Below are 20,209 nucleotides of genomic sequence, written 5' to 3' on the forward strand. Positions count from 1 at the left end.
TAGAGCGCACCTCGGCGGTTCATGAAAAACATCCTGCTGGTTCAATGAAACGCGAGTCTTATTTATTAAAAACACAAACCAAAGCTTTTTCCGCCTCTTGCTATATCTGTTGTAATGTTTTCGGTGCCAAATGCTACGTAATTTAATCTAAATTTGTGAAATATTATTTACACTTCGGGTCATTGAAATTACAAATCTTGCATTAAATATATTTATTAGTCTGGTTTTGGACAGAGAACTGCTTTAGATTCCCAACGAGGACTGTGTTGTGGTCGGGTGGAAAAGCCCAAAAGTCCTAATGTACAGAAGCAGAATGAGGAAGTAACGACATAATTCAGTCAACTAGTTGCTTTTACTTAGTCAGGAAGCGAAAAAGCGAATTGAAATACGGAAGACTCCTACAGCCAACCACGCACAGTGCGTGTAGACTGGCCCACAGCCCGCTGTGTACTTCGGGGGGAGGGGGGGGGGGGGGGGGGGGGGGGGAGGACCGGAGCAGATAGGGCCGGACCAGAGAGGGGGTCCCCCAGCGCCTACCAGCAGCGCACCAGTCATCAGCTCGGAACGGCTCGGGTCGGAAGCTACAGTCCGGGGAATCGACCCAAACAGGGCTCATGGCTCGCTGCGGAGCCCCGAAGGAATACCCAAACGTAGACTCTTACGCTTGAACTTACTGAGCATGTCCACGTTTAACAGGACGCGGGAACACTCTGCATGAATACTTACTGAGTACCGACTCGCGGTGGACCGATCGACCGAATGCCGAAGCAGCAGCGGAGACGGACCTCGAAGGAGGCTGTGGCGGGGATAAGCAACGACGGCTCCCGTCTGGAGCGCAAGCAATGTGGTAAGTCCACCGAGGTTTGCAATGAACTCCAAAGTGAAACAGCAACAGCTCAGAGTCAGAGGAAGGCAGCACGCCGCTCTCCCCCGTCCGGCGCTCCACCCTCAGCCCCCACGGTGCGCACGGAGGAGCGCCGGGTGCCGCAGGTGACCATCACCCCGGAGGGGTGCGGCGCCTCCCGGGAGATGCAACAGGGCGACTGGGACGAGGTGGTGGAGGGGCCGCTGAGGAGGAAACTCTCCAACTCGTCCATCTCGTCGACGGGTTCCTCCGTGGTGGAGTCGGAGGATGACATCCTGAGTGACAGCGAGAGCAAAGGCATCATCACGTTGGAGCACCTTGGTGGAGTGGAGAGCGGTGAGGTGAGTCGAGCGGTTCTCCTCCCAGAAGTCACTAGTCCGAATATCGGAGTTTTAAAGATTTTTTATGCAGTTTTTATGCAGGCCTTACTATTAAAAAACAACTACTGCCCCTCATACATGAAGTGCTCTTCACAATAAATATGGAAACCATATTAATTTGGCTATGTGTATATATATATATATATATATATATATATATATATATATATATATACATACATACCTGCTTTTTGACCTCACAAAACTAATGCCTTTAAATATGGGAGCCAAAACATTGGGAAAGGTTTGCAGACTTGAGACTTTTCCTTGATGTCTCCCATAGCAGTCGTGACTAACTCAGTATCAACATGACTCAACAGGTCTTATCTGTGGTGACCCGCCTGTGTGATTGTGTTACTAGATCAAGTAAACTTTAACATAACATTGTGCTCCCTCTTGAGAATAGGGAGATGCCGGAGTACATTGAAACAGTTGAGTTCAGCTGTTACAGACCAAAACACTGACATGAACCCAAAGTAGTGAAGACTGCTGAGGCAGAGGGAGAATCGTTTCTAACCAACTGGCTGTTTGTAGTTACTTGGATATTTACTGGCGCTATTGCCCTACATGCCAAGAAAAAAAATATTTTGTTGTGCTTTATTCCAAAGAGGTAACTCCCCTTTCTCGTCTGCATCAAATGACACCAAACGTCTGAAAGGTTGTTGTCAGCATTTACTGTCACGGAGCCAAAGCAGCAACAAAGGAGCCAATAGCAAAACAGCAATTCTGCTCAGGGCAGAATCAACATCTTGATAAGGCGGATCTCCCTCAGCACACAACGCCTGAGCGAAGGCTCGGCTTTTGAATCAATACACCTTCAGGGTGGACCTGTTTGACTTCGGCATTCTTGCCTGATAAATACGTCTTTGAGGCGGTCTGATCAACAGTGTGAATGTCCAGCTTGGTCTTTGACCTTTCAATATCTGGCCTTGAGGTTTCAATGTTAAACTGAGTTTTGGTGACTAATGAATTCAAGAACTTTAATAGAGTTACTGAATTTAGAAGTTAAGTAGAGTTACTGAATTTAGAAGTTAAATAGTTACTGAATTTGATTTGACTAAAGCAACAGAACAGAGCAGTTTCTGCAGGACTCAACTTATTTGTTCTCTCCTGCTCTGTCTCTCTTGATTGGATCTTACTCCTAAAATTCGTTTTTACTACTTTCCTTTTAGTTCATTGACTAACTGAAAGGACAGTTTTAGTTTGAGGGCTTCTGCTCGGTTTATCCATGTTGAGGATAAGGTACATTGATAAATTCTGTCTCATCAGAATTGATCAATGATTCAAGGTGAACACATGAATCATTGAACAAAGTGATTGGGGGTCTTACAGCTCTAGAGATTTAACCTGAGCTTGGGACTTGAGGAGACGTTGAGTCTTCATGGTTCTGCAGATCATCTTGTGCTTTTCCATACAAGGTATTCTGCTGTCACTCTACTTTAAACAGACTGAATACACATCGCTCCTAAGTGTGTGCGTGTTTGTGTGTGTGTCTGTGTGCATACATGTGTGTGTATGTGTGTGTGTGTTTGTTTGTGTGCATACATGTGCGCGTTTGTTTGTGTGCATACATGTGCTTGTGTGTTTGTGTGTGCATATGTGTGTGTGCGTGTATACGTGTGTGTGTGTGTGTGTGTGTGTGTCTGAGTGTGTGCATACGTGTGTGTGTGTGTGTGTGTGTGTGTATGTGTGTATGCATGCGTGCGTGCATACGTGAGTGTGTGTGTCTGTGTGTGTGTGTGCGTGCATGTGTGAGTGTGTGCACACATGATTAAGCCTCATAAGCTTAATGGTTGCTCAGATGTACCTCTACGTTGTGTGTATTAAATCATGGATACTAGGTTGTTATTCGCTGACTGAAAGAAGCCGTCTTTGAACCCAGCTGAAGGCAGGCGGCCGGCCCACGCGTTCACCACGCAGAGCGGAGACCTATCTTCAGTGTCATCACGCCTCGTCCTTTGACATTTAACAAGTCACCACTTCAGGAAGTCAAAAGTGTTTACGCAGGCGAACATTAGAAAGAGGTCATTTCAGCTATTCTTCTAACCAAGTGATTCACCGAAAAACACTCCTGGGAACTCACAAATCTCAGACAAAGAACTTTCCTGAGGTCAACAGAGACATGGTATAAAAATGAGCCTTAATGAATAGAGAAGTTTATCATTGGCCATGAGTGGAAACCCTGATGCCCTCCTGAGCTGTCTGCATGCCCGGCCCGGCGTTGGCCCGTGAGGGGATCGGAGCTGCACGTTAGCGCTCATGTAAGATGGAGTGTGTTTGCTGCATGTCCACCCCTCCACCAAACAGAGCTACAGACCTCTCTCTCTCAGGGCTACATGTCCACCCCTCCACCAAACAGAGCTACAGACCTCTCTCTCTCAGGGCTACATGTCTACCCCTCCACCAGACAGAGCTACAGACCTCTCTCTCTCAGGGCTACATGTCCACCCCTCCACCAAACAGAGCTACAGACCTCTCTCTCTCAGGGCTACATGTCTACCCCTCCACCAAACAGAGCTACAGACCTCTCTCTCTCAGGGCTACATGTCTACCCCTCCACCAAACAGAGCTACAGACCTCTCTCTCTCAGGGCTACATGTCTACCCCTCCACCAGACAGAGGTACAGACCGTGACGAAGAAGCAGAACAACATGTGTTCATCTTTCACAAGCTGATGTGAAACATGAAGACCTCCGAGGCCAGCTCTATGAAGATTCTCTCTGCTCATTTGAATATTTTCCGATGTCAGCGTGGGGCAGCGCTGTGAGAAGCACGTGTTGGGTACATAAGACCTTCTGCTGTTAGGCTTGACTACACAAGACTCACCCAACCATTCATGAGCAAACTCAACCTCCTCAAGGCATGCCTCACTGAGCAAAGCCCAGTCTAGCCTGAACTAGACTGTTGAGGTGAGACTCCACCACACCCAAGTGGCTAGGAAACCATTAGCATGATGAAGTAGATGATAACCATTACGGAGATGATTAAGATGATGATGATTACTATAACGATTATAATTAGTAGTTGTAGCTGCCTGACATCACCAGACAAATTCCAAATTATTTCCAAGGGTTCTATCACAAAACGCAGACCAAAACGCCTCCGGACGCAATTGGATGGACCCTCAACCAATTAGAGCATCAAAACATGTAACACATCAGTGGCAGCCATTTGGTTGTTTGTGAAAATGCCTCAACGGCGCTCCCATTGGACGCTCCTCTGGTCAGCCCTCATCCGGAACCCGCCTAGGCCAGGTCTGGTGGAGATCTGTCTGAACTTGGTGGGGGGGGGGGGGGGGGTTCCCAGGCTTTAGTTGTAGTAAAGGAGGAGTAAAGTGGTGGTGGAGCTGCTAGTACAAATAGTAATTATCACTTTGTTATATTTAATTAATAAGTAGTAATTCACTATATCAGATTATAACACAGTCAACACATTGAAGTTGCATTCAAAACAAATCCGATTGTCTCATTAGGCGGTGTGAGCTGATAAGGTATCAGTGAGCGAGTTAATGATTCAGCGAGAGGTCAACACAGGGCGGGCCGTGGGATGGCCGCCACCGCCGCCGCTGGATATTGTGGGTAAACAGGCCAGCAGGCAGGCCTCAACACAGCACCGAGCGGCCCGCATCGTCCTGACATTCAAACAACAGAGTGGGAATGACTTGTTCCCAGCGCTGCCTCTCCCCTCCCCTCCTCGCTCGGGTGAAGTGTAAACAAACCCTGTAGGCACGTGCGCGAGCCCACGTGCACAAGCCCCCGTGCACGAGCCCTCGGCCGCGAGCCCAGGCTGCTGCCCTGGACCTGACTTCCTGTTTCAATCACGGCACACGACGGAACACAATGACCTCCTCCTCTTGGCTGTTAGTCATCCTCTCTGCAGCCCCCAGCCTCTAGGAATAGAAACACCTCTATACACACACACGCACACACACACAGACACACACACACACACACACACACGCAGTCAACCCAACACACACCCACGCACACAGGCACACACACACACACACACACACACACACACACACACACACACACACACACACACACACACACAACCACACAACGCTGAAGTGAAAGCGCTGGTTGGTTCTGCGTCCCCAAAGGTTCCTCCTCTCTTGGCACGCCGCCCCGAGCTCCACTCGAACTCACGACGTGTGAAGCTCTGCTCTCTGTCTCCTGTGAAACATCCAAGCTGTCACTGTGTGTCCGCCCTGTGTGTGTGAGAGAGAGAATACTAGAAACTAAAAGGGAAGAGAGAGATTTGATACTGAATGAAAGATAAGAAAGATATTGTGAAAGTGGAAAATTGAAAGAAATAAAGATACAAAAAGTGAAAGAAAGAAGAAAGAGGGAGAGACAGGGAGACGGAGGCAATAAAGAAGGGAATAAGTGAACGTAGAGATGGAGGGAAACAGCTGCTTTACTGCTGTTCTCTGAGCAGAACGTGACCTTGCCACAGCGTCTCGCCCGTAATGCGGAAAAGAGATTTTTAGATTGTAGATATCGGTTCCCACAGACACGACATTTCAGTCACATTCAGATCTTTATCTGTTATTCTGACCTCTGTTTGACCATCCTGTTCAGCATTAAACATGAAACCGCCTTCTTCTGTTGAGCCTGCTGAGTCAGCCCTCTGCTGGGTTTGGTTTCCTGTCCTCTACTTACTGCACCTGATTGGCTGAAGTCATCAACCACCTCTTTGACCACATGACCCCCTGTGGGTTGGTCTTCGGGATATGTCTTCAAGGCTGCAAGACCGTTGATGGAATCGACACAACCAAGAAGTCAGTCGATTGGCCTCAGCATCAGACTTTGTGGCTACTTAATGAATTAATTAATTGACAATTAGAGTGCGGAAGGGAGGTCTAGGTCCAAGGAGAATGTCAAGAATTGCCTTTTCAATTGACTAGTAATTATATAAAAAAGGTTGCGTAGTATTCTGCTGTATGACATCGTGTCCTGTCCTGTCTCCAGCAGACCAAGTCCTGGTGGAAGCTGAAGACTGTGGTCCACTGGCCCTTCATCGCCGGTCAGAGGAAACGCCTCAACTGGGTGCAGCTCGCTGGACACAAAGGTAAGACCTGGCTCATTTCAAACATAATATCATAATGATAACAGTGATATAGTGTTAGTGATTTAGTGATATAGTGCGATTCATATCAAGATACCCCAAGGCTATATCTCAAGATATCTAACACTTCTGAGTAATCCTGAGTAACGGTCAGTAACACTGAGTAGTGCTGAGTAACACTGAGTAACACTGCTGAGTAATGCTGAGTAACAGTCAGTAACACTGAGTAGTGCTGAGTAACACTGCTGAGTAATGCTGAGTAACACTGAGTAGTTCTGAGTAACACTGCTGAGTAATGCTGAGTAATTCTGCTGAGTAACGCTGAGTAATGCTCAGTAACGCTGAGTAGTGCTGAGTAACACTGCTGAATAACGCTGAGTAACACTGCTGAGTAACGCTGAGTAACACTGCTGAGTAATGCTGAGTAACGCTGAGTAACTATAAGTAACACTGAGTAACACTGCTGAGTAACGCTGAGTAGCATTGAGTAATACTGAGTAACTAGTGAGTAACGTGTGAGTAACTGAGTAACACTGAGTAACACTGCCGAGTAACTGAGTAACGCCGAGTAACAGGTGAGTAACGGAGAACACTGCTTCACTTTGCTCCACAGGGAACTTCAAGGCGGCCGGTGAGGGCAGCATCCTGAAGAAGTTCTCGGAGAACGAGAAGCAGTGCTTCGAGCAGCTGAGCGGAGACGCGCTCCAGCCCTTCGCCCCCCAATACCTGGGGGTGGTGGAGAAGGACGGAGAGTTCTTCCTACACATGACGGACCTGCTGGCGACCTTTGACCTCCCCAACGTCATGGACTGCAAAATGGGAATAAGGTGAAAAGAAAGAAGAAGAGGGGTTATTAATAGTGAGACAGCTGCCTCAGCCCATGAGACTGCACCGTTTAATTTAAGAACAAATCTCAATGTAGGTGCTCTTTTCAGGTTTTCTGTTTAAGATCAGACCGGACCAGTTCCCAACTGGTCTAGACTCCGGACCAGCATGTGTCATCAGCCATTAAGTCACTCACGACCCAAAAATAAATAATTGATTTACCAATATTGCAGTTATAAACTATCCTTTCATGTACTGTTAAAAACATTGCGTAAACAAAAAGCTTAAACTATTGGGGATTAAATTACTGAAATATTATAAGCCATTGAATCGTAAATTAACATTTAAATATTTGTTCAATCATGGGCTTCTTTCTAAAGAGGACCAGGTGAGAATCACTGGTTTAGACCTTCTTTATGTGCTGTTAGGATGCGTTAGGATGCTAATGTTTTATTTATCTATCTCATACGTACCCACACAACCACCACAACATCAACATTTCTACACACCTCGCTTTACGGTATTTAATTGCGAGCAGTACGAGGCCGCTAACGTATAGCGCAGCGTGGTGAGGGCGTCTCCAGGCACTCGCTGGAGCCCTGCTGGAGGTACATGCGGTCGCGGGCTAATAACAGAACCCTGCTGAGTGGAACACCTGCTGTAACTGTTGACTTCCTGTCTCAGCAGGCAGGGTGCCCTGCCCCGACACACACACACACACACACAATAACACGCGCACGCAGTCAGACACACATACACAGACACACACACACACACACGCATACGCTCACGCACACACACGCGCACACTTGCAAACCAACATATGCACCCACATACACACACACACACACAAAAAAACACATAACTAAACACACTCGCACCCACAGACACACACACACACATGGATCAAACACACACATACACACACTCACACACATGCACTACACTAACGCAAACCAGAACACGCACACACACACCTACATGTGCACACATGTACACACATAAACACGCACGTGCACACACACGCACAACTTAACACACACACACACACACACACACACACACACACACACACACACACACACACATGCACACTCAAACACACGTGCACGTGCGCAGTGAAGCTGTGTGTGTGTGAGTGGTGTGGCTGTTGTGCAGCACAGGCAGATGTGCAGGTTCATGCAGCCGCTGGCTCAGAGAGCAGGGTGTCCCTGGAGACTCCCAGCGACGTGGCGGTTGCATAACCTGCAGTACGCACGGTCACACGCGGCCACCGACACACTCACAGCAGGGCTGTAAAACGCTGCGTTCGAGGACGTTTCCTCTGCGCTTGAAACTAACCCTCCGGCTCCAGGAAAGAGGAAGTTGAGAACTCAGAGAGTGAAACAAATAAATGTTCTTTTGTAATACGAGTTAGCTGGCAAACAGAATAGAGAGTAGAAAAACACAGTAGACCAGCAATTGTATTTCTGTATGATTTTACACAATAATACCTAACGGCCCGTCAAAATCAATATTCTATGCAAAGGAATCAGTTGCTTTTTTCTCTCCGTAACATTACATTTACAGGTACTGAGCACCCTACTTACTGTTAACAACCTTCTGTTAGCATTCTGCTAGCACCCTTCTGCTAGCACCCTTCTGCTAGCATCCTACTGTTAGCATCCTACTGTTAGCACCCTTCTGCTTGCACCCTACTATTAGAATCCTACTGTTAGCACCCTTCTGCTAGCACCCTTCTGCTAGCATCCTACTGTTAGCACCCTTCTGCTAGCACCCTTCTGCTAGCACCCTACTGTTAGCATCCATTCTGATCCATAGCTTCAGTTTTCCCTACAATGCCGAAATGGTGAACATCTGAATAAATCAATAACCTGAGTGAGTGTTGCGTGTCAGGACATACCTGGAGGAGGAGCTGGTGCGGGCGCGGGACCGGCCCAAGCTGAGGAAGGACCTGTATGAGAAGATGGTGGAGGTGGACGGCCAGGGGCCCACGGCGCTGGAGCATGCCCAGAAGGGCGTCACCAAGCCCCGCTACATGCAGTGGAGGGAGACCATGAGCTCCACTCACACCCTGGGCTTCAGGATAGAGGGCATCAAGGTGCAGGAGGACGGACGGACGGACCACACACACACACACACACACACACACACACACACACACACACACACACACACACACACACACACACACACACACACACACACACACACACACACACACACACACACACACACACACACACACACACACGTTCCCCAATTTACATACAACAATAACCACCACCAGGCTCCTGTGAAGCTGGCAGTGCAGGGCATAAGCTCCACCAGGGCTGACTTGTGTGTCTCTGCAGAAAGCCGACGGGACGTGCAGAACGGACTTCAAGAAGACGCACAACAAGCAGGACGTCGCCGCAGTCTTCAGGGACTTTGTGGAGGAAGACGACAGTATTGTAGTGCGTGACGACCGCTGCTCCCCATCACACTAGACACCTCAGGGTGCCTCACCTATTTACCTGGCATCCCAGAATACACCTGTCACTCAGCCTGAATCAGAACATCGCGTTCACTGATGAGCCAATCGTAGGAACGGTCTTATCCCGGTCTGGTGATTAACAGAAGACCGCCTTAAGCTATTTGAATTGTTGAGCAACTTTTACAAGAACAAGTCATATTTGACAGGGAATGACCGCACATGTGCATACCTAGACCTGTGTTTGAGTTTGGGATTATGCAAAGGAGCCAGCTACTTAAACATGCAGTGGGAGAAACAACTGGGACAGATTATCAGTAGGACTGTGGGAGTAAACCACAGCAACAGAGCCAAGAAATTAAAAATAGGGGTTGTTTTAAAACTGTTCTTAGCTGTTATCTGAAGCTCTCTATTTTTCTGTTCCTCTGTGTGTCCCACAGAGGAGCTACCTGGGCCGTCTGGCTGAGATCCAGCAGGTCTTGCAGACCTCAGAGTTCTTCAAGAAACACGAGGTGAGGAACCCAAGCCAGGTGGGCTGTTGATGACATGCAAGACTGAGATCTGCACAGGGCTTATAAGGACCGGGGCTCTCTCTCTCTCTCTCTCATGCTATAACATGCATGTGATTTAATATTCTCAAATATTTCTGTAACCCAATTCACATTTATGCTCTGCTGCTGTAAAATAAATGAATGAGTGATGAAGGGATTTCTCTCTCTCAGGTCGTGGGCAGCTCTCTCCTGTTCATCCACGACCACACGGGCCGCGCTGAGGTTTGGCTCATCGACTTCGGGAAGACCTCGGCTCTGCCGGAGGGCCAGACGCTGAGCCATGCCGTGCCCTGGCAGGAGGGCAACCGGGAGGACGGCTACCTGTGGGGGCTGGAGAACCTGGTCCAGGTCCTGGAGGCCGTGGACTGCGGGCCCCCTGGGGAGGAGACCCGGGGGTCCCCCAGGGAGGAGACCCGGGGGTCCCTTGGGGAGGAGACCCGGGCGTCGGGGGCCGGCGAGCCATTGAGCTCCTCCCGGGACCCGGACGCTCAGTGACTCTGGAGGAGGAAACCCAAATGCAGATCTACCCGGAGAACCTGGGGAGGAACCCTGTACTCATGATGTGGGAGGTGTTCTGCAGTGTTCTGGGAGGAGTTCTGGGAGCAGTTCTGGGAGGAGTTCTGGGAGGTGTTCTGGAGTGTTCTGGGAGGTGTTCTGGAGTGTTCTGGGAGGTGTTCTGGAAGGTTCTGGGAGGTGTTCTGGAAGGTTCTGGGAGGTTTTCTGGAAGGTTCTGGGAGGTGTTCTGGAAGGTTCTGGCTGTTCTTTATGTTCTGAGGGGCCGTGGTTTGATGAGAGCGCTGAGGTAGTACTGGTGGTTTAGGTAGAGCAAAGCTACAATAAACTGATGTTCAGAGTAAATGATACGTTATGGAATTAGGAACGGGTACAGGAGCAGTGTTGGGTTAATCACTTCTCCAAGAAATACCAGAAGATAAAAAAGAAAAGAAAAACTGAGAACCTATTCACTTGTGGGCAGGTTTAGAATCAGAGGAATCCATAACCCTGTACCATACAGTTCACTGACTGCAGGTGGGAAACTCTTATTTTGAAATGAGTCATAAGAGTTTTCAACACCAGACTTGGACTGAATATCTAAATTCTAAGTACATAATTATGGTGAAATTACATATTAACATTGAGAATAAGTATTCATTATTAAATATTAATTTTGCACCCACCCACCAGATCACATAACTACATTACCCATTCATCACTGTATACTGTGGTCTGCACACATTGTGATAATCGTTTTTCAAATTTATTTAGATATTTTAATCACGGATTGACCAATTAGAATTAGTTAGCCTTTACTTACTTGATTTTTGGTTTGTTCAGGATATATATTCTTTCGGGTAATTCTGTCAAGAGGCAGCAAACTGTAGTCCTTTCTTCAGCTAGGAGGGCCAGGCAGGAGAGTGGGGACAGGCTGAGGTTCTGTGAAGGACTCAAAGCTGCCCGCAGTCATCACATAAAACACTATTGCAGTCTCCTAGAAACACTGGCTGGGATATCAAACAATAAAAAGATGTAAAGTGTATGATTTATTGATTTGTTATTGGTGGGTTCAGTCTAATTAGCTGTGACTACAAACAATAACTACCATTTTTAACAATTTGATTGAATGTAATTTAATTAATTTCAATCAATCATTTATATGTAATATAGTGAGTCAGTGATCACCACACAGTGACCTCAGTGGAAAAAATGAATGTAAATAACACATTACACAGAAAGTGTTTATTTTCTGTTTGGGTGTGGCACAGTACAGTAAGCTACCAAAGGTATAGAGGAACCCTTTCCAATTCAAAAATATATAATTCACCTTCGAAACATTACATTGCGGATATGCTCAGTATACGTTTCTTTCACAAGCATATGCCACAGCAACCTCTAATCGTACGTCTCTTAAATGTCTTGAACAGCGGCAAATTATTAAAGTTCCATTTACTATCTTTATATTCACGACAGCAGGTGAGTTACGTCACACTATTGCCGATGTAAACACTTAATTCCAGCAGGGCATCATCCAAACATGCTGCTTAAGTTTATCAAATAAACTCCAGCACTTTAAAAACAATAAAAAAAAACATTATTATTGGCATGTTTTTGGTTTAAAATAAAGACAAAAATAATACATACATTGCTTACATGTGTACAAATATTTGCGGCTGTACTGAATGGAAATGTCTCCCTCTGTTGAGTTATAACAGTACTACATGCATTATATCGCAACGATGTAGTTATACGGAATGGAAATGACTCCCTCTGTTGAGTTATAACAGTACTGCATGCACTATATCGCCACGACGTAGTGATGCTGTACTGAATGGCAGTGATAAACTACAACATAAACCACAATACTTAATCAAATAAATACCCAGTGAGTGAATAAAGTACAATAGCTACTACGGCTGGTTAGTTCAAAGTAAGGATGTGCATACAAAGAAAATCATCCTGGAGGTTATAGTAAACAATGTGTTAGAATGCAAAAACTTAGTGGTTAGCACTTTAATATATGCGAATACAAGACTAGGCAAAGTAAGAGTTTGGCAACTAAATCAGAAGATTAACAAACACAATGCATTGTGGGTCATTTATCTAAACGTTAATGTACTCTCCCATTATTTGCATAAAAGCAGGTAAATAGAGTAAACTATGTTTCAAATAATTGATCAATTAATCAGATTAATACTGAACTACCCTTTCTAATCATGACAAAATAACCACAAATACAGAAACAGCCTTTTCATTTGCGCGATACTTGATAGTTAGAAAAAACAATAGAAGTGGACAGAAGTAACCAAACTGTGCCGGACACTTTCTCCTTTCTCCTCAAGTCCCGTTCTCTCCTCTTTGATGCAATCCAACATCTCTAAAGCCAAAGCTTCCGGAATCACAGCAAAGTGGACCGATGTAGAAAATAGTTCCTAGTAAAAGAGGACTGGGCTGTAGAGCTGCGTTCAGCTGCCCTGTAGAGCTGCGTTCACCTGTGTTCAGCTGCCCTGTAGAGCTGCGTTCAGCTGCCCTGTAGAGCTGCGGTCAGCAGCACAGTAGGCAGAACACAGACGATCGCTGTGGGTCACAGTGACGCCCAGCAGACGTCTACCAGTGCAGGCTCCTCCATCACAGTGTATAGGAATGCTACTACGTAAATGCCTAAGTGCATCGTGTGCCATTGAGTAAATTGTGTGTGTGTGTGTGTGTGTGTTCCAGCATTCTAGGAGCTGTCTCGACTCCGAGGCCGTACTAGCAGAGAGGAGAGGGTCTCTGTCTCTGTCCCCCCCCCACCCTAGCAGCAGGAGCCCTAGTGTTTCGGAGCCTCATCAACGCCCCCCCACCCCACCCCCCCACCCCACTCCCCCGAAGCCCCCCCGGGAGCTGCACCACCCCCCTCTAGCCCGGGAGCCCCCTCTAGACCGGGGTGACGCTGAGGTCCTCCGACAGGGAGAAGCCGGAGTCCCGGTCCCGGATGGTCTTCTCCGCCTTGCCGTGCCGCCTCACGTCCTCGTGTCCGTAGCTGGCGTGGCGCTTCAGCAGCAGCTTGGGCACCGAGGCGGAGAAGGAGAAGGAGGAGCAGGAGGAGGAGGAGGAGAAGACGGGGGCGGAGCGGGCCCCGGGGCCCACCGGGGCTTTGGGCGTCACGGGGGGGGCGGGCAGGCTCTCCGCCCCGTAGCACTGCTCCTCGTAGGCGTAGTTCACGTTCCCGCAGGTGAAGCTCCGCAGCTTGGCCAGGTCTGTCCCGGGGGCGGAGTCTACCCTGGGGGCGGGGTCTAACCTAGGGACAGGGTCTAGCCTGGGGGCGGGGTCTAACCTAGGGACAGGGTCTAGCCTGGGGGCGGGGTCTAACCTAGGGACAGGGTCTGTCCTGGGGGCGGGGTCTACCTTTGGGGGCGGGTCTATCCTGGGGCCCGGGTCTACTCTAGGGGCGGGGTCTACCCTGGGGGCCGGGCTCCCCGCGGCGGCAACACCCCCGATGGGGGGGCTCTTATGTGAGGCTGAGCTGGGGGCGGGCCCCAGGGCCTGGCAGGAAGTGGTGGAGGCGGAGGAGGAAGTGCAGGCGAAGACGTCACTCCCGGGCGCGGTGTGATCCGCGGCGGGGCTGCAGGAGCCCTGGGTGGCGGCGGGGCCGGTGGAGGCGGCGGCGGCGGTGCTGGGGGGCAGGGAGCCGGAGAGAGGCATGGACTGCGTGTGGGCCAGGGTCTTCCGGCCCCGGCCGAAGCTCTCCAGGACCCAGGAGCCGTAGGTGGGGTTCCACAGGTTCTTGGTCTTGTTCTTCAGCTTCTGGCTGCTGGAGGAGGAGCTGGTCCGGGAGCAGGGCTGGTGGTGCAGGTGGAGGGGGGCCTCAGGGTGGAGCCAGGAGCCGGGGGCGGGGCTGGCTGAGCAGGGGCCCCAGGAGGGCTCCGGGGCCTCCTGCGGGGGCGGCTGGCCGGGCGGAGGAAGGTGCAGGCGGGGTTTGGAGAGGTGTAGGGGGAGGGGGGCAGAGGACTGGACCCCTGCTTGGGTGGAGGAGGATGAGGAGGAGGAGGGGCCGAGGGCCGGGGATGGGTCTTGCTGGGGGGCCAGCAGGGGGGGCAGTCTGCTGGAGGTGTGGTCCGCAGGATGGGTGGCCATGCCCCCATTGTCGTCCCTGTTGGGGGTGTACTCCACCGGCAGGGGGGTGTTGATCACGTCTGGGTCCTGGGGGAGGAACACAGGACTTCATCAACAGTCCAGAGGCCATTTAACAGAAGGAGGGATGCAGACTTCCTCCTCACAACCTCCTTCAACGTGGTCCGTCTGCAGCGCTTTCATCCGGAGCGTTCTGAGACGTCTCACTGAGGACCCGGTTGGGGTTTAGCATCTTGCTCAAGGACGGCTACGCCCAGGCAGCGTACATGGGGATTTGAACCAGAACCCCTGGCTCTGTGTTTACACCCCAGCTACTACAGCGCACAGGGCCCCTAGACTCAGGGGCCGTTCATATTGCAGTAAGTACCAGAAAATAACATGAGCGAAACATAAAACATATAAAACATACAAAAATGTATAAAACGTAAAACGTATATAAAACGCAAGAAAATCATCAATGAATCAACGAATAACAGATGAAACATCAGAACTCAAAACCACTCCACATGAACTCCAGTAACGCAGTTAGAACTCTGTCTGTTGCTGCCCCGTCAAGGCATCCTACATCTACACCCTAAAGGGAGGAGTACGAAAACAGAGGGTTCCTGCTCCACACACACACACACACACACACACACACACACACACACACACACACACACACACACACACACACACACACACACACACACACACACACACACACACACACACACACACACACACACCTCCTCAGTGTCTCCTGTACCCAGTCCTGATCTCCTGGCTATTGTAGGGACCAGCAGGTCAAGCAGGCGTACCTGAGGGCAGTCCTGACCCCCTGGTCCTATCAGAGACCAGCAGGTAGAGCAGGCGTACCTGAGGGCAGTCCTGACCCCCTGGTCCTATCAGAGACCAGCAGGTAGAGCAGGTGTACCTGAGTGCAGTCCTGACCCCCTGGTCCTATCAGAGACCAGCAGGTAGAGCAGGTGTACCTGAGTGCAGTACTTAATTCTCTCCAGGATGCTGGTGAAGTTGGGTCTGTGGTCCGGAGTGTGCTGCCAACACTGGGTCATGATGCGGTAGCTGTAACATGGGAGAGGGGGTCATTCAAGATCACATGGGACAGGGGTCATTCAAGGTCACACAGGACAGGGGTCATTCAAGGTCACATGGGACAGGGGTCATTCAAGGTCACACACAGTATGGCAGCCTTATCTTAAGATGGTCAGATGGGTACTGGAAGTTAATATAACCATGTGACCATGTAAAACCAAATGAATGAGAAACAAGCACATGTAGCTAGGGCATCTTATGCTTAATTCATTACATTCACTTTGCTCTCACACAGAAAAAATACATTTGGATTGAACACAGTATGAAGGTAATTTGACGAGGAGGTTTATATTAAGTTACTTATAGAGCCGTGGTCAACACGTCTGTTTTTCTGTCTACACACTCAGTTATTCTACCAGATCGGGGGGTTGAACTATGAACTTACACAGGCCCTGGGCAGGCCTTCGGGGGGTCCATCCTCCCCCCACTGGTTACAAACTCCAGCACCTCCTGGTTAGTCTTACAGGGATACGGCATGTAACCAAGGGACAGGATTTCCCACAGCAGTACTCCGAAAGACCTACAGGGGGAGACAGAGACTATGAGACTCCAGAAGAACACAGTTATAAAGTCTTTCTTAAAATCAGTGCCAACCAATACTCATCCATACATGTGTTTTATTTTATCTCATCACAAATTAGGTTAGAATTATTATTACAATAAAAACAATTAAGTCATAGCAAGCAACAATCGTGTATCTATAGAGTTGTATAGAGCCCAGCATAACCCAAAAGTCTTGTCAGCGCTCATCACTTCCTGCCAGATTGAGATAGCGAGGCAGCGCCTGTATTCCTACCAAGTGTCCGTCTTGCAGGTGAAGACGCCTTCCATGAACGCCTCGGGGGGCATCCACTTCACAGGAAGCATGGCGCGACCCCCCTTCCTGTAATAGCTGGCTCTATGGTGGGAGAGACGTCGTTTACACAAGTACTTCCACCATAAAAACAACAACAACAACAGTGACAAGGACAACAACCACCACAGGAAGCAAGAGCATGGACATTTCTAGACTCTGAATAGCCTCCCCCCACCTCTTGCACTTATTGTATGTTGTCTATGTTGTATTGCACAAAAAAAAAGAGAAACATTTAATTAAAAAATGTGCTTAGCATTGCGTAGTGTCTTATCCTAGATATATTTCCTGTATACAGGGAATGGGTTAACTAACAATTGTCAGTGCTTGGCACTTGGTTCTATGAACATCCTTACTGTACCGACAGCCATATATTGCTGTTTCTCCTTCTTCTGACATAAGTACCTATTGTAAGTCGCTTTGGATAAAAGCGTCTGCTAAATGGCCTAAATGTAAATGTAAATGTAATGTAGTGTTCCCTGTCCTCCACCTCATGCTGCTCCAAACCCCTCGCGTCCAGCAAGCTCAGGGCCTGGAATGGCGGCCGGTGTTGTGAGGCTGCTCAGAGGCGGTCAGCTCCCCTACCTGTAGATGTCCCGAGCCATGCCGAAGTCTCCTATCTTGGCCACCCGGTCGGGGCCCGAGCAGGACAGCAGGCAGTTCCTGGCCGCGATGTCCCTGAAGCAGACAGAAGCTGGTCAACATGTGCTCTGCTGTCCCGGGGAGGAACATCCAGGGAGGAACATCAAACATCATCACACAGCAGAGGGGAGGAATGACTACGTACAACTAGGTCTCTCTAAATTAATTCATACAGTTTTGTTGGATATTAAAATGAGAGCGACCTGGAAAACGATGAAAACATTGAAACTCTGTTGAAATACTTTGGCCCAATACAAGCTCAGAGCGAAGTGCTGACGGTTGCATGCATGAACGTCCGGGTGGAGGTGAACCTGTGGATGAAGTGGTTCTCCTCCAGGTAGCGACAGCCGTAGGCGATGTCTCTGGCCATGTGGAGCAGCTCCAGCATGGACAGGGAGGACGTCTGGCCCTGCACACAGCCCACACACACCGGATCAGCAGGACAATAGGACACCATGCATAGCAATAGTACACATACTAGAGGGGAAGGTAAAACACACCCTGAGTGCGTTCTACTGCACACATCGGAATTGAACACATAGTCACCCAATGGATCGGATAGAGAGGTATATGACTCATATCAAATAGAGAGGTATATGACTCAGATAGAGGTATAAGACTCAGATATAGGTATAGGACTCATGTCAGACAGAGGTATATGACTCAGGTGAGAGGTTAATGACTCAGATAGAGAGGTATATGACTCAGACAGAGGTATATGACTCAGATAGTGAGGTATATGACTCAGACGTGTTTAGAGGACTCACAGCCCGGGGTCTTTTGGTTCTAAGGAAGCTCTTGAGGTCTCCTCCGGTCATGAGCTCCAGCAGGATGAAACGAGGCAGGATGTGAAGACTCACTCCGATGCAGCGCACAATGTTCTGGTGGCTGAACTTACTGTGGGGGAAGGGGAGGAGGTGGAGGACCGCATCACGTGGGATACGAGTTAGCAGGTGACATCACATTGGTACACCAAACCAGAACCTGCAACAACTAAACAACACTAGAAAATAATCCAGAAATGCTACTTCATGTTCGGGTCTGTCCCAGTAAGGTCTGTCCCAGTAAGGTCTGTCCCAGTAAGGTCTGTCCCAGTAAGGTCTGTCCCAGATAGGTCTGTCCCAGTAAGGCCTGTCCCTGTCAATGCAAATAAAAAGCTAAATCACCATCAGACCATAGATAGACTGCGGACTGCTACCTGCACACAACCACAGCCCGCTCACACCTGATTGGTCGATAACACTTGGTCTACAAACTGACAATAAAACAGAATGCTTCCAATACCAAAATCATGTCTGTTTTCCTGCAGATTCTGCATTCATAACCAGATATTGTGTATGGAGAAGATTCAACCCTAACACTGAAATGGAGACCATGCAGTGTGATGTCTCTTTGTAACAGATCAAATCTGTCTGGGACGACAAAACAATCCAGCCAATGAGAAGCCAGCAGGACTGTGATCCGGCTTGCCTGAGGGCTCCCGGTCCATGCTGGGCTGGATGGTTCCCATCAGGGACAGAACCAGAACACGCAGAGCGTACTCACGCATCAGCTATGGTACTTTATGAGTGGCGCATCCTGTGTTACGGTCTGTTCATCATAAGGGTATTATATACGATCATACACGGGTGTAGTAGAGAGGAGAGAGTGTGTGAGAGTGGTATGTGGGTCTGTGTGTATGTGTGTGTCTGCGTGAGTGCGTGCGTGTGTGTGTGTTTCCGGGGGGATGAGTCCCAGCATGGTTGAACCCACCTCATAATCAAAGCCTCCATCAGGAAATCCATCTCATCCTGCTCCGAGCAGAGTTCAGGAAGTGTCTGCAGAGCCAGGGAGTCATAGGCAGTAAGTGGTGTGTGTGTGTGTGTGTGTGTGTGTGTGTGTGTGTGTGTGTGTGTGTGTGTGTGTGTGTGTGTGTCTGTATGTGTCTACATGTGGTTTGTGTGCATGCATCAGTGTGAGTGTTTCCGTATGTTTCGTGTATGCTTATGTGTAATGTGTATCAGCATGTGTGTGTGCGTCTGTACATGCTTGTGTGTGTATGTCTGTGCGTGTGTGTGTGTGTGTGTGTGTGCTCGCATGCGTGCATGTATGTGTGCACATGTGTGTGTGTGTGTGCATGCATCTGTGTGTGTGTGTGTGTGTGTGTGTGTGTGTGTGTGTGTGTGTGTGTGTGTGTGTGTGTGTGTGTGTGTGTGTGTGTGTGTATGTGTGCATGTGTGCATGTGTGTGGAGCATGAAGGCAGAGCTAAACAAGAGCTAAAGTCTATTGATGAGGAGCGATGAGAAAGGAGACCCATGTGGAGATAAAAGCAGGAATCCACACCAGATTCCCATCTCAACGCAGCTATAGGCCCCGTTATGGCAGATCAAACGTCTGGATAATGGACTGGCATGGGACAAGTTGTTTAAACAATGCATAATCTATGAGGTATGCAGTAATCATAGCCATGCAAGAATGCAGGTCAGGCATTAGAGACACAGGTCAAAGTCCCAGTGAAATATAAGTTGCTCACATATTCACATATGGACGTGCATCCGTCTATTCTCCGTCTATTCTACGGACGTGCCGTATATGTGAATGACATATCCTGACGTTGGACCTCCTGAAAAAATACTACCCCAGAGGTAGTATTTTCTCCAGAGGAAATGCTATTTACCTTATATGTGAATGAGCAGTAGAATGTCAGCATTTCGCACTTCACGTTAGTGGGCGTGTTGATGACGCTTTCAAGCATCACTACGGCGGGAACACGCCCTATGGCGGGAACAAAAAACACGCCAGGAGCAGGGCTGAAGTGACCGAACAGTTGGCAGAACTGGACCGCAGGATGGAGGAATTGGAAC

General features: G+C 48.8%; 2 protein-coding genes across 3 annotated transcripts in view; one reads left to right on the top strand and one right to left on the bottom strand.

The window, feature by feature from the left end:
- Positions 1-503: 503 nt before the first annotated feature.
- itpka (inositol-trisphosphate 3-kinase A) lies at positions 504-11,704 on the top strand. 2 transcript variants are annotated; one of them, XM_084482527.1, is made up of 7 exons: positions 504-1,206; positions 6,222-6,321; positions 6,932-7,145; positions 9,040-9,244; positions 9,498-9,599; positions 10,057-10,128; positions 10,339-11,704. In XM_084482527.1, the coding sequence occupies exons 1-7, from the start codon at positions 760-762 to the stop codon at positions 10,660-10,662; spliced, it is 1,464 nt and encodes a 487-aa protein (XP_084338653.1). In that variant the 5' UTR covers positions 504-759; the 3' UTR covers positions 10,663-11,704. The 2 variants fall into 2 exon arrangements, with proteins under 2 accessions (XP_084338653.1, XP_084338654.1); XM_084482528.1 differs by having other exon boundaries at positions 6,225-6,321.
- A 1,874-nt stretch (positions 11,705-13,578) lies between these two features.
- The window catches only part of ltk (leukocyte receptor tyrosine kinase), a gene marked incomplete at both ends in the record, with an annotated part of 57,932 nt that continues 51,301 nt past the window's right edge, over positions 13,579-20,209 (bottom strand). Inside the window, 8 exon segments of the mRNA XM_084481737.1 lie at positions 13,579-14,844; positions 15,750-15,840; positions 16,256-16,390; positions 16,667-16,768; positions 17,309-17,401; positions 17,677-17,774; positions 18,133-18,262; positions 19,118-19,182. Coding sequence (XP_084337863.1) covers positions 13,579-14,844; positions 15,750-15,840; positions 16,256-16,390; positions 16,667-16,768; positions 17,309-17,401; positions 17,677-17,774; positions 18,133-18,262; positions 19,118-19,182 — 1,980 coding nt within the window.

Source organism: Micromesistius poutassou (assembly GCF_964030765.1).
Source record: "Micromesistius poutassou genome assembly, chromosome: 17".
NCBI classification, from domain to species: domain Eukaryota; kingdom Metazoa; phylum Chordata; class Actinopteri; order Gadiformes; family Gadidae; genus Micromesistius; species Micromesistius poutassou.